Genomic DNA, 16,490 nt, shown 5'->3' on the forward strand with positions numbered 1-16,490 from the left:
GTTGTAGACAGACACAACACCTTTATTTATTTATTTAATGAAATGGCATAGTTTATTCTTCACTTATTTATTTTATTTTATTGTGGTGCTGGGAATTGAAAATATAGCATGTATTTTTATGTGATGCTGAGGATCAAACCCAGTGCCTCCCACATGCTAGGCAAGCGCTCCACCACTGAGCCACAACCCCAGCCCAAGCCCCTTTTCTTGAACTTCCTACTGGCAACACAGTGCTCTAGGACTCCAGAAACTACCCAAGGGGAGAGAAAGGAACTCATTTTTATTTTGAGTTAACTCTGTGTCAAGGATTATGCTTGGCAGTTGACAGACAGCATTTCATTTAACTTCACAGCCACTCTGTGAGATATCCTATTACTTCCATTTGCAGATGAGTAAACTGAAACTCAGAGGAATTAACAATTCTGGCCAAGTTCACAGAGCTGATAAGTAGAAGAGCCACAATGGAAATCCAGATCTATCTCATTGAAGAGCTTTGGTTCTTTCCAAATGCTATAGTTTGGATCTTCAATGTTGCCCAAAGGTTGCTATGTTAAAGGCTTGGTCTCCAGCCTGGGGCACTACTGAGAGGTGGTGGACTCTTTAGGAGGTAACAGCTAGTGGGAGGAAATTAGGTCATTTGGAGCATGCCCTGGAAGTACATTGGCACAAACCCCTTCCTGTCCTTGGATTTGCTTCCTGGCCACTGTGAGGTGAACAGGCTTCCTCTATCACATGCTCCTACCATAATGTACTGGGCTTCCACAGGCCCAAACCAACAGGACCAAATGACCAAGAACTGAAATCTCTGAACCATGAGCCAAAATAAGCCTTTTCTACTATTAATTTGATTATCTCAGGCATTTTGTAATAGGGACTCAAAGCTAACACACCAAGACAGCTGATGCAGAGAAAGGGTCTATCTACCATTGCTGAGGAGCTTCTGCTATGAATATAAACAATGAGATATACATTAAAAAAATTTTAATCCAAAAAACATGTATCAAGCACTACTAGATGAATGATAGCATCACATCACTGATAAAAAGGTATCACTTTTCCTCTCAATAAACATGTGATGTCAATTCTTAATGTTGCTTAAAAATATGGAGCTATTTCCAAAAAAGTGAAGCAATCACAAGCCAGAAATTCCTAACAAGTCTCTGCAAACTTGGTACTAAAAGAGGAACAGAGAAAAGCAGTGTTAAAAGAGGAAAAGAGAAAATGCACCAAGTCCTAAATGTTCCCCTTTAAAGATGAATGAGCTGAGGTCCAGAAGAACCCAGTGACTTGTCCAGGGTCACACAAGGCAGAACTAAACCCAGACCTGAGCCAAAGAAAGCTCCTGGGCTTCAGGATGGCACCCTCTACCTAACTTCCCCTAAGTAAGCACCCCAAGGGAGGCTTCAAGAAATAGCACAGAACTCTGATCCTAAGAGAATTCTAACAGAGATTCCTAAGCCCCCCCCCACACACACACATCATGTTGTATCACCTCAACGTCCTTTAACTTTGAACTGGAATCCAGTTGCTAAGGATCAGTGACCCAGCTTATGGAATGTGATGGTTAATTTTAGGTATCCATTTGGCAAGGCTATGGTGCCACATTGTTTAGTCCAAAACCACCAATCTAAAAGCTTCAGTGAAGGTATTTTTTAGAAGAGATTCATATTTCTATTATAGACTTAGAGCAAAGAAGATTACCCTCCATGGTGATGGTGAGCCTCATCAGTCAGTGGAAGGTCATAAGAGCAAAGACCGGTTTCCCAAAGAAGAAATTCTCCAGACCGCAAGATGGAAATTCTCCCTGATTCCCCAAACTATTGCCCTGAAGAATTTGGACTTAAGACTCCAACATCAGCTCTTAGCTGAGTCACCAGATTCGTGCTGGCCTGAATGACAGATTTCAGACTTACCAACCTCCACAATTACATAAGCCAATTCCTCAAAATATATGTCTATCTACATATTTGTAAACATATGTGCCTGTGTGTGTGTGTGTGTATGTGTGTGTGTTTCCCCTTGGTTTTGTCTCCCTAGAGAACACTCATACTTTGTACATGAATAAATGATGTCATGGCAGGTGCACATGACATCATTTATTCAATGAATGTCTATCCTAGCATCATGCCCAGGATTTCAACCCCTGCTCCAACATTCACAAAGCTGAAGCTGGGTAGAGCATCAAGGCTGATGACCAGGATGTGAGATGGGCAATGTTGCCCTCTTTTTGAGGTGAGAACCCTGTGAGCTGGGTACAGTGGTACACTCCCGCAATCCCAGAGACTGGGAAGGCTGAGGCAGGAGGATTGCATAAAGGAAAGGAAGGATAAAAAAAGGGAAGGAGGGAACCCTGTACCCTGGGGAGATTGAGTAACTTGTTCAAGCCTCAGGGTTGGTGTACAGAATCAAGATTCAAACCCACATTTTCATGACTGCAAATTCATGGTCTTTCCACCTCCTCATACTCCTGATACATCTATAGCATCCTGAAAGTCAAATGGAGAAAGGGTTTCAGGAAAGACAGAGTGGGCCACAGTGTCAAATGTCCCACAAAGCAATCAAGGAAAAACAAGTTTGAACTGGGGGGCAGCAGATCCATCAGATGCCCTCATTCAAGATATAAACACTGGCCAAAGACTTCTCATGGTCACTTCTAAAATAAAAGTATCTTTAACCCATTTATAAAGGAAAGGAGGTATTTCCTGGAAGGACCCAAATGGAAATTATACCACTGAATTGAGTAGTATCAAAAAGTAAGAGATTTTTGTTGGAGATTCAAACAACCAACAAAACTTAAATGGAAGAATAGATCAAACAAAGCCACAAAAAGGAAGTCCTGGTATAAAAACAAACGATAGTAAGAGTACAAGAAAGAACTGCAGATGAGATCCTAGGTTCAATCTTAGCACCACCAAATTAAAAAGGAAAAAAAAAGAGTACCAAAAAGGCATATATAAATAATGAATTATGAGAAGTGTTAAATACATAGCAATCTATTCCAATATACCACAGGTAACATGAAGGTGCTTCCAACATGGTTTTCCATGTATAAGATGCCTTGTGTTTTCAACATCTAGGGTCCTCTGAATAAAGTATAGCGGACGACCAAGCTTATTCAAATGAAGTCACCACTCTCTCCCAGGTGGCCCAGCTACTGGTCATCCCTGCTGATTGGAGCCAGAGGTCCTCCCTCTGCCAGCTTCAAACAAAAGGGGAGCATGAGGAATGCACCCTCTTATTTACAAGCTGTGAAGCCTGTAAGAACTTTGCAGAGCAGATCTGTCCATTTGGTGACAAATAATCTCCAGGGACTCAGAAAGGGAAGCTGTTTGATTTAGCAAGTGTAGGTGTTTGTCCTGATTTCCTGCTCTCACAGTGGGTTCATTCATTCCAGCAAATGCAGCCTGATGATTCATTGGAGACCAATGGTCATTTGCGCTACTCCCTTGAGGAAACTTGGAGCTAGCGTTTGGAGACATTGCAATCTCTGAAAATCAACTCTGGCCCAAGTTTCAGGATTGTGTTAATTCCTAAACCGATTAATAAAGGAGCATAGCTCAGAGTAGTGAGAAGCTACCAGTCTTTGCCAAAGTCGAAGCTTTTGCTCATGGTGTTTGGTTCTTGAGTTTCATATACTGACCTCTTAGCCTAACCCAGAGCCCAAGCTATTGAGTCACAAAGTCTAGAAACCCAGGTTCTACACTGATCATCCAAGACTTAACCTCTCTGAGGCTCAATTTTCTCATCTGGACCTCAGAAAGGATGAAAGGGTCAATCTCTAAAGTTATATAAATCCATAATTTAATTGAGTAATTGCAGTATACGGTGTACATTTATTTCCTTAATCAAACATCAAGAGCACAGTTTCCACCAACACCTGAACCACCAGCCATACAAATAAACTGCCAATTCCCTCAGAAAACACAAGAGAATTGGCTGAAGAAAGATATGGGAATTCAGAATGTTTCTGAGGAAGAAGCTTAATAATAGTCTTAATGGACACAACAATGAGTTAGAAGTTATACTGACATCAAACACCTAGAAAAAAACTTTATAAAAACTTTATAAAACCAGAAACATGCAGAAGACATGTATGAAAAAATATTTAAAATATTAGTGGACACAGGAAAAGATTTAAACAAATGAAAAGTCATACTTTATCTTGGACAGGAAGATTTAACAAAATAAAGATACTAATCCTCCATGAGCTAATCTAAAACTTTAATATTATTCCAATGAAAATACCAACAGGACTTTTTAAAACTGAACAAGATGATTCTGAAGTTCATGTGGAGGGCTGGGGGCGTAGCTCAGTGGTAGAGCCCTTGTCTGTTGTGAATAAGGTCCCTGGTTCAATCTCCAGCACTGTGAAAAGAAAAGAAAATTTGTATTAAAAAATAAATAAGAATAATGACCAAAAATTTAAGTAAGATTAATGAGAAATGACAAATCCTCTAAATATTAAGATTCATTATAAAATATAATAAAAAACATGGTATTGAAGCACTGAATAAATGGATCATTGGTACAGAATAGAATATCCAAAAATAGTGACTATAGTTGTAGTAAATATATATTCACATGGGCTGGGGATGTGGCTCAAGCGGTAGCGCGCTCGCCTGGCATGCGTGCGGCCCAGGTTCAATCCTCAGCACCACATACAAACAAAGATGTTGTGTCCGCCGAAAACTAAAAAATAAATATTAAAAAAAAATTCTCTCTCTCTCTCTCTCTCTCTCTCTCTCTCTTAAAAAAAAAAAAAAATATATATATATATATATATATATATATATATGTATATTCACATAAGAAGTTACATAAGAATACATATTCATATGAGATTTTTCATATTTTTATTCCCTTTTTTTAATTAATAGAAGGGAAATGCATTATTCAAGAAATAATGCTGAGATAATTAGGTGGCCATTTGCAAAAATATAAGATTGAATATATAGTCTACACATCATAACAACCAACAACAAAAATTCCATATGGAAAAATTGCAAACCTCCAAAATAAAACCATAAAAATACTAAAAGAAAACAGATCTTTAAAAATAATCTGGGGGGCTGGGGATGTGGCTCAAGCGGTAACGCGCTCGCCTGGCATGCGTGCGGCCCGGGTTCGATCCTCAGCACCACATACAAACAAAGGTGTTGTGTCCGCCGAAAACTGAAAAATAAATATTGAAATTCTCATTCATTCTCTCTCTCTCTCTCTCTCTCTCTCTCTCTCTCTCTTTAAAATAAAAATAAAAATAATCTGAAGAATGGGAAAGGCCTTCATAAATATTTCACAGAAGTTTGAAGCCATAAAGACTGACAAATTGAATTACCTTAAAAAAAGAAAATAACATAATTTTTTAAAAGTATAAAGTCAAATGGAAAAACCAGGAAAAGAAACATATCTTTAAAATATATTTTAAACAAAAGTCTACTTTCCTTAACATTCAAAGAACTTCACAAGTCAATAAGGCCAATAACCCAATCAAAAAAAAAAAAAAAAAAAAAGAGGCAGAAGATATAAACAGAGATGGGCAAAGAGTTCACCAAAAGGAACAGGAACTACCCCTGGCTCTTAGTCACAGGAAAAGTTGTTCACTCTCATTCACAATAAGATAAATGCAAAACAAAAATCAGAGATACAAGACTGACAAAGATCTGTTTGATAAGAAATTCATTTGACTAAGAGAAAACAGACAGTGTCACATTGCCAGGGGGAGTACAAAGGAGACAATCTCTGAAGAGCTATTTAGCAATAACTATCTAAATGGAAAGGAGATCCCCTTGACCCAGTAATGAATGCCATTTCTAAAAATTCACCTTTTAGATATGTTACATATGTGCAAAATGACACAGACACCACATATTTATTGCAGCATCATTTGAACAGATCAGCACCAGGCGCTGATCTAAATAATGAACACAGGTGTACTGAGAGAAAGAAAAGCAAACTGCAAAGCAATGTTTATAACATGCTACCACATATGTAAAAATAGAGTGAAATATGGATAATTGTATACACTTATGTGTGCACTGCCAGTTAACAACAATAACCTATGCAAGAAGTTGAAGTTCCATCTGGGAGAGGAACTGAATGGCTGGAGAACCAGGGTGGAAAAGACAATTATTTTCCACTGCATTCCAATCTTTGACTTTTGAATTTTGTACTAGCCAAGAAATTTGATGAATGTGAAAGCCAAAATGTGCAATTTCATCACCATGACACAGAGCCTATAAAACCAGATTCTCTGGGGAAGGACTGAAGGACATGCAATTTTAAATAAGCACTGTGTGTGATTCTTGTGCACACAGGAGTTGGTGAACCCCTGGCGCAGAGCATCACTGGTAATGCACACTTATCAAAGTAATAATAGCAACAATGATGTAAGCAGTAATGAAAACTCACCAAAGAAGATAAAGCCAAAGACACCACTGCCAAAATCTTACGCAAGTTTTCCTGAAAAAAAAAAAAAATTCTTTGGCACAGCTGAGCACAGAAAGATTTTACACCACGATGAGGTATTCCTCATGCTCTCTGGTGCTGTTTTAGCCACTATTAATAATTCCTCCATCTTTCTATATTTTGCAAAATGCTCTCCCCTAATTTTTTAAGCTAGATAAGAAGATCACAAGCTTTACTTGAAGTTACATGAAAAAGAGAAGGGAATTGCTCCAGAGATAGAGAAAACCTCCAAACTCACCATTATCCAGCTAACAACCAGGCACTTAGAAAGCAAATACCTAGGCCAGAGACGGGAACACACACCTGTAATCCCAACTACTCAGGAGAGGCAGGAAGATTACTTGGGCCCAGGAATTTGAGGCCAGCCTGGGCAATGTAGCAATACCCTGACTCAAATACAAACAAACAAACAAACAAAATAAAACAGGGGTTAAACATTATAGCTAACTGGAGGAAATATGCATGTGACCTAATTTTCTTCAATCTAGGCATACCTGTGTCAGCAAATCACCACTGTGCATTTCTGAGATGTTAGAAGAGAGAACCATAGCCTCAAATCCCAAGCAGGGCTAGCTTTCTCTCTGTGTTCTTTCTTCCATTTCATCATCTTTCAATAAAAATGAAAAGACAATATTCTGTAGTGATTAAGAATAGCTCAGGAGCCAGTCTTCAGGGTTCCAATCACAGCTCTGCCGCTGTAGAACCTTGGACAAGTTACTTTACTTCTCTGTGCTCAGTAGATACATCTGTAAAATGGGGAGAGTGCTGCCTTGTTTACTCAGTGTAAAAATTAGATCAGTTGGTATATGTGAAACATTTTGTATGGAAACCAGCACATGGGACGTACTATGTCAATATTTGCTACTATTATCTCAGACCAGTCTTTGGAGCATTAAAGGAATAGAATTCACCAAAAAAATACTGGTTAAAACCCATGGAAGCAGGTGGAGTACCCTGTATAGAAACTGGCACATCGGAAGTGCTATCTAAATATTTACCATTATTGTCTCAGTCTTGGAGTGTTAAAGGACAAGAATTCACAAAAAAAATGAGTAAAGTCTGCGGAAGTGGGAGGAAAGAGAGAGGAAAAATTTGGAATAGCTAAAGAGAAGGCACAGAAAGCAAACAACGAAAAGTTGGTGTTTCCAAGAAATAAAAAAACCCACCACAAGATATTGAAGCAATGGGCCAAGCAAAGCAAAACTGTTTTTTCCTTGTTCTACGGACTGTGGTGCTACTAGACTTTTCCATTTTCCGGTCTGGGTTTGTATCGCTGTATGTTTTGTATCAGGAGCCTCAGACCAAACAGGCTGGGTGTTGAGGCAATGGCACTTCTTACCATCCCCGTGTTCATGAATATGACCAGGACTCTCATCCTCTGTGGCCTTGGTCTCCACAGACCATCTCTTGAGGAGGTGAGGCAGCAAGAAGAGAGATAGGAGACTCCAGTTCCCTCCTACTCATGAGGCACCTCAAATTCAGACCACATCACTTGACACACCATCACTAAACACAGAATTTGCCTTGGGACCATGGGATGCAAAGGAAGGTGGCAGGAACTTCTGAGACAACACTGCTGGATGTCTGGAGGTCCAGAGAGAGGAAACACTTTGTCCAAAAGTCACTAGATATCTAGATAATTATCTTAACAGAGGGGACCACTAATAACTGAAATGCAAACACTCCTACTAAGCAAACATTATTTCATTTGTAATTGTTATAATTTAACCATTTTTAAAACGTTCATTCTTTAAAAAAAAAAATAAGTACCAGGCATGGAGGTGCACACCTGTAATCCTAGCAACCCGGGAGGATGAGGCAGGAGGATGGAAAGTTTGAGGCCAGTCTGGGCAACTTAGCAAGACCCCGTCTCAAAATAAAAAGGACTATGGATGTGGCATCTCAGTGGTAAAGGGACCCTGGTTTCATTCTCCAGTACCAAAAAAAAAAAAAAAAAAACAAAGCAAGCCACCAAGCCCAATACATCTCTCTTTAACTAAAATAGCAATATCACCTATGTAACAGTCACTTACTTCCCTATGACAGCTGCTGAGAACAGTATAGTACCAGCTGTCATCTGGCTCCTGCAGATGTGGGAGATGCTGTAGGATACTTGGGGGAACATGGATACTCACTCAGATGTGAGTTTCAGAGGTTCAACATGCATCTGCAGCATGCTAACAACTGTCCTTTAGGATCTGTTTGAGAAGACTAGAAATGATATATACCAGGTCCCTATGAACTTACGTAGGCCTTCAGCCTACCTATATCTTGTAGCTGAACCAACGAAAACTTCCTATTTCCTCTCTTCCGTGTCCTATAATGTCTATCATCTTCTTGCAGGTCAGTCAAAGGCGGCCTGCTCAGAGCCCAGCTGCTAAAGGTTCAGCCACACAGGATCCAGGGCAAGGCCTCAGGTAGCCACAGCCAGAGGTACCAGAGGTTGACCCACAGATCCTATTTCAAAAAATTTTGTCTAACAAATTATTCTATATTTGTTTCCCACTTAAATAATCAAACTCTGCTGGGCATAGTGGTGCACTCCTGTGATCTTAGCGATTCAGGAAGCTGAGACAGGAGGATCAAAAGTTTGAGGACAGCCTCAACAACTTATTGAGACTCTGTCTCAAAATAAAAAATAAAAAAGGGGACCTGGGATTAGCTCAGGGGTAAAGGGCCCCTGGTTTCAATCATCAGTATCAAAAAAAATAAAGTAATCAAATTCCTGACTGCTAATTAGGGCCTCCAAGCAACAAGAGATAACTAGAATTGCCAGACTGATTTATTATTCAATCCAGAAACAAAAATTCGCCAGAGCTGCCTGATTGTGAATGATAGTCTGCTCTCTGCCTCCTCTTTCCCTCACACTCAGCCCCTCATATTTTCTTCTGAGTCACTGGGATGCAAGAACCCGTAGACAATGTGGGCCCGTAAAACTTAATACTCCAAAGCCACCACAAGGCCCCAAACTGGAATCCAGCAGAGCCACCACTGAGTTGCCCTCCCAGCAGCTAATTTATCTATGATCTGAAATTACATCAAATTTCCAAGGCCTCAGGAAAACATTTCCCATGAGCAAGAAGTTAATTTATTTGCAGGGGGAAATGAATGGCTCCCTTTGCTTTCCTGACCCTCCCATAGGAACCAGGAAGCAACATTAAGTGGCCCTGAAGAGAGAGACTCCAGACAGAGCCTTCACTTATGTAAGATGGTCTAACATCAGCCCAAGGGTGACAAAGGACATAAATTCTGTAACCCACACTAATGGGTCTAAGGATCTCTTAAGCTAAGGAGCACCATAAGAGATCATTGGTTTTTATTTCTGTATGACATACTTTAAGGGAGGCGTGTGGAGATTGTATATTTGGAACCAATTATGGAACTTTTGCTTTATGCAACCACAGGTAAGAAAGTCGTCATTTAAAAGGCCCAGATTAGGAGAGTTTGTTGTATTAGGACAGACAACAAAAAGAGCCCCTTCCCTTTCTTCTGCCTCTTGTAATTTATTTCATGACAACTAGAATTTTTCTCACTTTGTATTCTAAAAGAAAGGAAGGGGACTTAGCAATTTAATGACATCTTAGGATTGGAAAAGAGCAATAGTTAAGACCACCCCCAGCCCCCCCAAAAAAAGGATTATTTGGAAGCCACAATCAGAAAAATTCATTTTTCAGTCAAAGCATATTAATTTTATCAAAGCACATTAACTTTAACAACTCCCAACCCACCAGAAAGCACTCAAAGTAATAAGAACCGTAAGAGAAAAGAAAAAAAAAATCAGTTCATGAGGGTAATAATTTTCTTTTGCTGTCAGAGCAGCCCTGTTCTATAAAACTATCAGCCCCAGGCAGACTGGAATCTCTCAGGCAACCTCCCTCCAACTCTGCCAACCCCCTGGGTTGAGAGAATCCTTCATTTCTCTCTCCTCAGCCTTATTCAAGAAGTGCGGGTGACCTAAGGGACATTAGACTCTGAGAGACCATAAACTTCTGAGACTAAGATATTATTCAAAGCACCCGCATTGTGAGAGCTCTTGCCACTGCCTTCCAAAGTCAAGTTAACACTTCATGCTTACTATGTACCAGGCACTGTGTACTTTATATGGATTATCTCAGGTTAGCCCATGAGTTATACTCCATTTGCCTTATTCTACAACATTAGAAAAATGAAAGTTGGACAACTGGCCCAAGTTCACAGAGCTGGTTCATTGCCCTGAAGAGATTTGAAGGTCTAATTCCATTCTCAGCACTATGAACCACTGTTCTAGTCCTTGGGGTTAGAGCAGGGTGTCTGTGGATTTCCGTGAAATCCCCAGATCCACACACAAGCACATACACCAGCCCAAGTCTGGCCACCAGCATCACCTACCATTCCTTAACATAGAGAGGCATCTCCCATTAAGGAAGATTCCCTTAAAGATTCAGACTGAACCTCACAGAATGGCTCTAATAAATACATGGGAAAAAAAAAGTTCAAAATGCCTCACATTCAAAAGAGCCCAAGTTAAATACCACCATTTCGTATTATGGAACTGACTTCTGATTTCCTGAAATCCACCCAACAATGAAAAAACAAACAGGCCGTTCAGACCATTTGTGAGCTTGCATGAGCTTTGAGACTTCATGGCTCTCTACAAAACAGCGGAACCATAAAGGAACCCATTCTGTTCTTGGGCCACGGAGCCTATTTCATTCACAAGGAAAAAACACCCCGGACTTGGGAAAATGTTTTTCAAGCATTGATTCTAAACAAAATGCTGATATCTCAGACAATGTCATTCAATAGTGGGTCCTCTTCACCTATAAAATTGTCTCCAGTGCAATTGGAAAGTGACAACTAACTCCATGTGCCAACTTCAAGTAAACCAAAGTACACAATAGCTTCCAAAGGACAATTTTTGGAAAAAAAAAAAAAGACAGCTTGCAGACACCACGTGCCTTTGTTTTATATGAAGTTCTATAACCATATGCAGCATCCAAATGAAGTAAAAGGGAAAGTACTCGCTGTACAGGACAAAAACAATACCCTTTTATTTTTTTTTAAAACTCTGGTGAAATAGTTTTCAATATGACATCCCATTTTTTAAAAAAATTAATGTAAACCAACCTGTGGGTTAGTCACACTATACAGACTTCATCAGAGTGTTTACAGATGCCTAGAATATTTACAAATGCTATTTGTTAGGTAGTAAAGTTTTGTTGCAATTTTTTCCAGCACGTATTCCACAGTAAAAGAAAGGGTGTATGTAGGTGTTCTTGTATAAAAATTCTTAACAAATGGAGAAAGGCAAATTTTCCTGAGAGAAGATTTGTTCTTGAAATAGTTTTTCTATTGGGAATATAGAAATGGGATGTGGATGTACAAGAAGCATAAGAATGTCTAAGTTAACATTTTTCTTTTAAATTATTTTAAGTACCATTAAGTTAAAATGTTTACATTCATTATAAAAATGCTGTTAAATCTTATGCAAATGATTTAACACTGATTGCTGCAACGCAAATTGCACATTTTAAAAAAATTATTGTATACATGGAAGAAAAATATCTTGTTTGCTACCCTGTTTACAAATTCCGACTGACCTCAGATCAGTCACACAAGATGAACTTCGAGAAATGTCAGTCACAGTGTACATTAGAGTTTACTATGCAGCCTTGCAAATTGAGGAATTTTGACAAAGAGTTCCAGGAACCCACTCAGCCTCCAGGATGTGTACCAAATGGCCTCCAATGATCTTCTCCATGAACATTTGTGAAATCTGCGTGTGGAACGGGTATGAATAAATTCTGGAATAACCAAAATCGATTAGAAGAAACACATGGGGGCAATGCACGTAAAACCTTGTTTTCAAGACTCTCTGTCCATCTTCCTTAGCAGGCAAGGCCCTGGCCCTCGTCCCAGTTTTTGCAAGCTATGCAGGAGCTGACCCAAAGAAAGGCTGGCTGGAGGTGGCCCTGGCTAGATGAAGCAGGCCATATTCCTGCTGCACCAGCCCTTCCCCGGAAGAGTCGCATCTTCTATTCTTTTAGCAAGCTTCATGGGGAAATATATCTCTTTCAAAACAAAGGCACAGAAATCACACATTGGAGGAATGTTCTGTCTGCATCGTTGCCACCATCTGGGCTGCTGGACAAAAATCAGACATAAGAGATGCAAGGACTTCGGTGGAGCCCTCCCTGCCTCTTGGCGGGAGGGGCTCAGGCCAGGGCCAGAGCACACCAGGAATCCTGTCGCACTGAGGATGTGACTTCGGCCGGTGAGGCCAGACTGACGCCTATGTAGAGCCCATCTTGACCTGAATACTTGAGCTCGCTGTTCTCAGGGTTGGTGCCCTCTCCTGCACCAGACATCACTGGGGCACCCGCCTGGCAAAACAGGGGGACAGAGAGAAGGAGAAATGGTTATTATGCATCACTTTGTCAGCTGGCCCAATCCTGCTAGTTCAACACCTATGAGCAGGGTAATTCCAGGGAGGCTGAGGCAGGAGGATCCAGGCCAGCCTCAGCAACTTGGCGAGGCCCTGTCTCAAAAATAAAAAATTAAAAGGGGTAGGGATGTGGCTCAGTAGTTAAGGATCCTGGGTTCAATTTATTCTCCCCCCCCCCCGCAAAAAAAAAAGTAAGAAAACAAAACAAAGGAGAAGTCATTGCAGCCAGGATGAGGGCTGTTCTCAGGAGCATCCCAGGACAAAGAAAGAAAGTCTGCCTCGCTCATCCCTACCCGGAACAAGCAGGAGCTTGTCACCATGTCACAAGATGCTTCACTGTGCCAATGACCTGACCCTGGCAACTTAAGCTTTGATCCTGTTCACTTCAGAGCACTCAGTAACTAACCACTCAGCAAGCTGCAGAACTAGGCAAGGAAAAGGGGAACTGAAGGAATCCTATTTATAAACGTGCCAAACTCAAAGATCTCTGACAGTGAAATAAACCAAACCACACAGGTAAACACTGCATGGCCTAAATGATGCTCACACAATCTAATCACTTTGAAAGACAAAATGCAGAGCACTGCGGACACAGAGACACACACATACATACACACACACACACAGAGATTATGTCAAAGTCTAAAAAGGAAAGCTACACAGCTCAACATTCCCTGATGCATGAAATTTTTGTGCACTGACTTCATGGAAATAAACCCATGCATAGACAGATTTTAATATCGACCTCATTTACCTTAAGTCTTTACAAGAACAGGCCATATTTGCAGCAGACCACGTCGTAAAGAAAATGCTAACATCCTCTATCTGTCATGAGTACGGCCATTATTTCTTGAGGCAAAAGTTCACCTTTCCCATTTCATTCATTCCTCCCATCCAATAGAGAAGAGCCAAATATTAAACATTCCATAATTGAGTAAAATCAAACCAAAATAACTGGAATTGGTTTAGGCTGCAGTTTGAGAAACAGTTGCATTTGAAAGAGTTTCTCAAAAATCTAGCCAGAACTATGTACTCTTTTAATCACATATTTTTCCTTCTAAGTGCTCAGAAGCTCCTAATTGCTTCCAAGTTTTTAGGGTTCCGTTTCATACCTTATAGAATATTTATTAGACAAATAGAATGTTTCATTCACTTTTCAAACTTTTTTTTACATTTTTGCATACATAATCCAATTAAATCCTGCAAACAGATTTCTCTGCTACCTGATTGTTACAACCACTTCAGAGAAACCCAGAACACCAGACACGGGAGAGCTGAATAATGCACTTGGGATGAGCCTTCGTGCCTAAGAAGCAAATGTAGTCCTACTGGACTCCTTTTTCCAAGCAAGATCTGGTTGGCTTTTTGCTTCTCACAACACCTCTATGAAGCAGAGGCACAGTGTAGGAGAGAAGCCTGGAAGTTCTAGTCCCCCAACTCGCTCTATGCCCACCCAAACGTCCTCCACAGGTACCAATTGATCCTCCCCTTTCCTAGCAAAACTAGGGTTTATGAAAATTAAGAACAATGGTACCCCACACCCAAACTTTAAATAACACAAATGTAGAAACAAAAACTGAGCAAGGGCTTTGGATTCATGAAAAAAGGCGATTTTCACCAAGTTATTGAGATGTCTGAAATTTAAAATAGATTCTTGCAAAAACTTTGAAATAACTGCAAAATCCTGTCAAACAAACAGAACCCACAGGATTTGGTTATACTTATAAACATGATTAATGTTAGCTCTTAATTCCAGAATCTCCCACTATGAGCAAATCCAATGCAGGACCAGATTTAACCCCCAAAGAAATAAACCAAAGGATGATATTCAATTACAAAAGAATGGTTTGTTTTTAAAAGGAACTATCAAGCCGGGCACAGTGGTGCATGCCTGTAATCCCAGCAACATGGGAGAGTGATGCAGGAGAATAGCAAGTTTGAGGTCATCCTGGGCAATTTAGAGAGACCCTGTCTCAAAATAGAAAAAAAGAAAAAGAAAAGAAAGGGCTGGGGATGTAGCTTGTCTGGAGAGCACTTTTCCTGCGTTGGTACTAGTACTATTAAAAAAAAAAAAAAGGAACTATGGATTAAAAGAAAGCAAATTCCCTTATAATGATTGATGTCAGACCCAGCCTTGCATAGATCTACCTCTTCCATAAAAGCACATCTGCAGGTCTCTGACTAAATGACGGCAAGTGCTATTTTGGAAGTAGCCCACCGGAAACAGCCAGAGGTACTAAGACAGTAGAGGGCTGACTTCACCACACAGTCAGCAACCAGGAACACTGTTAGCAAAGCCCTCATTGAGAGCCCTGCACTTGAACTAGGAGCTCCTGGCTTCGGGGAGAGCCAGGACACTTCCACACTAGACAGAGCAAGACCACTCAGTGGCCTATCGTGGCCCGTGAGTCACTAAGACAAGGAAGTAGTAGCACAAGAGTCAGAAAAGGAACTGCAGAGGCTTCCTCCGTGATGGGCGAAGGCAATGAACCTGAGCTCCAAAGTCATGCCCTGGATAGGTCACCTGCTGAGTGCAGTCACCTCCTGCAGCAGCCTCCTCTACATGTGGGTCCTCGTGTTACCTGCCACAGGTATGACTGCAGCAATTAACTGAGCTCATGTTTGTGACATCCTCAGCAGGATGCCCTATCGTGCTGAACAAGCCAAAGAGGAAGTTAATGTGACTGGTGAGAAAAAGATTGTTCTAATAAGAGGACATGCAGGATGTGGGGCAGCGGGCACCTGGCCTATTCAGCAGAGAAGCCAGCTGGAACAGAAGGGTTCAGCAAGGACATGGAAAGTGATCAGGTCGGAGAGGTAACTGAGCAGGACTGGCATCAAGCATTCTGTGCCTCAGTGCCCTCACAAAATGGAAATAAGAGGCCCTACATTATAAGGTCGTTATAAGAATGAGCTAAATACCTGACGTATAAAGCCCTTATTAACATAGGATATTATTCTTTCACCTAAGCAACTATCCCAAAAGCCACCTGTTGAAATAACTACTGTTTTCTTTCTTCAGATTAAAAGTTAAGCTCTATAGCAGAACCATAGTCAGACATATGGTCAATGAGCCAACAAACCACAAATTATGTGAGTGATCTCTGGGGCTATAGCTCAGTGGTAGAGAGTTTTTCTAGCACGCTCAAGGCCCTGGGTTGGATGCCCAGAATTGGGGGGGGAAATGGAAAGAGAACTTGTGTCCATGACTTGATAACCTTAAAATGATGATATAATAATATTTAAATGTGAAATATTACTGTAAGGTGAGTACCCCAGTCCCCTTGTCCATAGCTAGTGGGGCTATAGAGTCTGGTACAAGCCTTACAGAGGGTGGCAGTTAGCAGTAGTGCCCAGGGCCATCAAGAAGTTAAACACGGCTTAACCCTGTAACTTCACTTATGGAAATCCCTTATAAGGAAATCATTTAAGAGAAAGGAAAATCTCCACAAAGGAAGCCAGCCACTGCCAGGCTTCTCCTGGTAGTGGAAGCCATGGACACAATCTAATGTCTAATAACATGGAAATGATTTGGAAAAGCAGGGTACACTCTCAATGAACGATTATGCAATTATTAAAAATTATAAGATCATGTAACAAA

General features: G+C 40.6%; 1 protein-coding gene across 2 annotated transcripts in view; it reads right to left on the reverse strand.

The window, feature by feature from the left end:
* Positions 1-11,498: 11,498 nt before the first annotated feature.
* Gata6 (GATA binding protein 6) overlaps positions 11,499-16,490 on the reverse strand; it is a 29,886-nt gene continuing 24,894 nt past the window's right edge. For both annotated transcript variants that reach the window (XM_071602671.1, XM_027935751.2), the window contains exon 7: positions 11,499-12,827. In XM_071602671.1, coding sequence (XP_071458772.1) covers positions 12,660-12,827 — 168 coding nt within the window. In that variant the 3' untranslated portion in view covers positions 11,499-12,659. The remainder of the gene's footprint in view (positions 12,828-16,490) is intronic.

This window comes from Marmota flaviventris, chromosome 16 (genome assembly GCF_047511675.1).
Source record: "Marmota flaviventris isolate mMarFla1 chromosome 16, mMarFla1.hap1, whole genome shotgun sequence".
Lineage (NCBI taxonomy): Eukaryota > Metazoa > Chordata > Mammalia > Rodentia > Sciuridae > Marmota > Marmota flaviventris.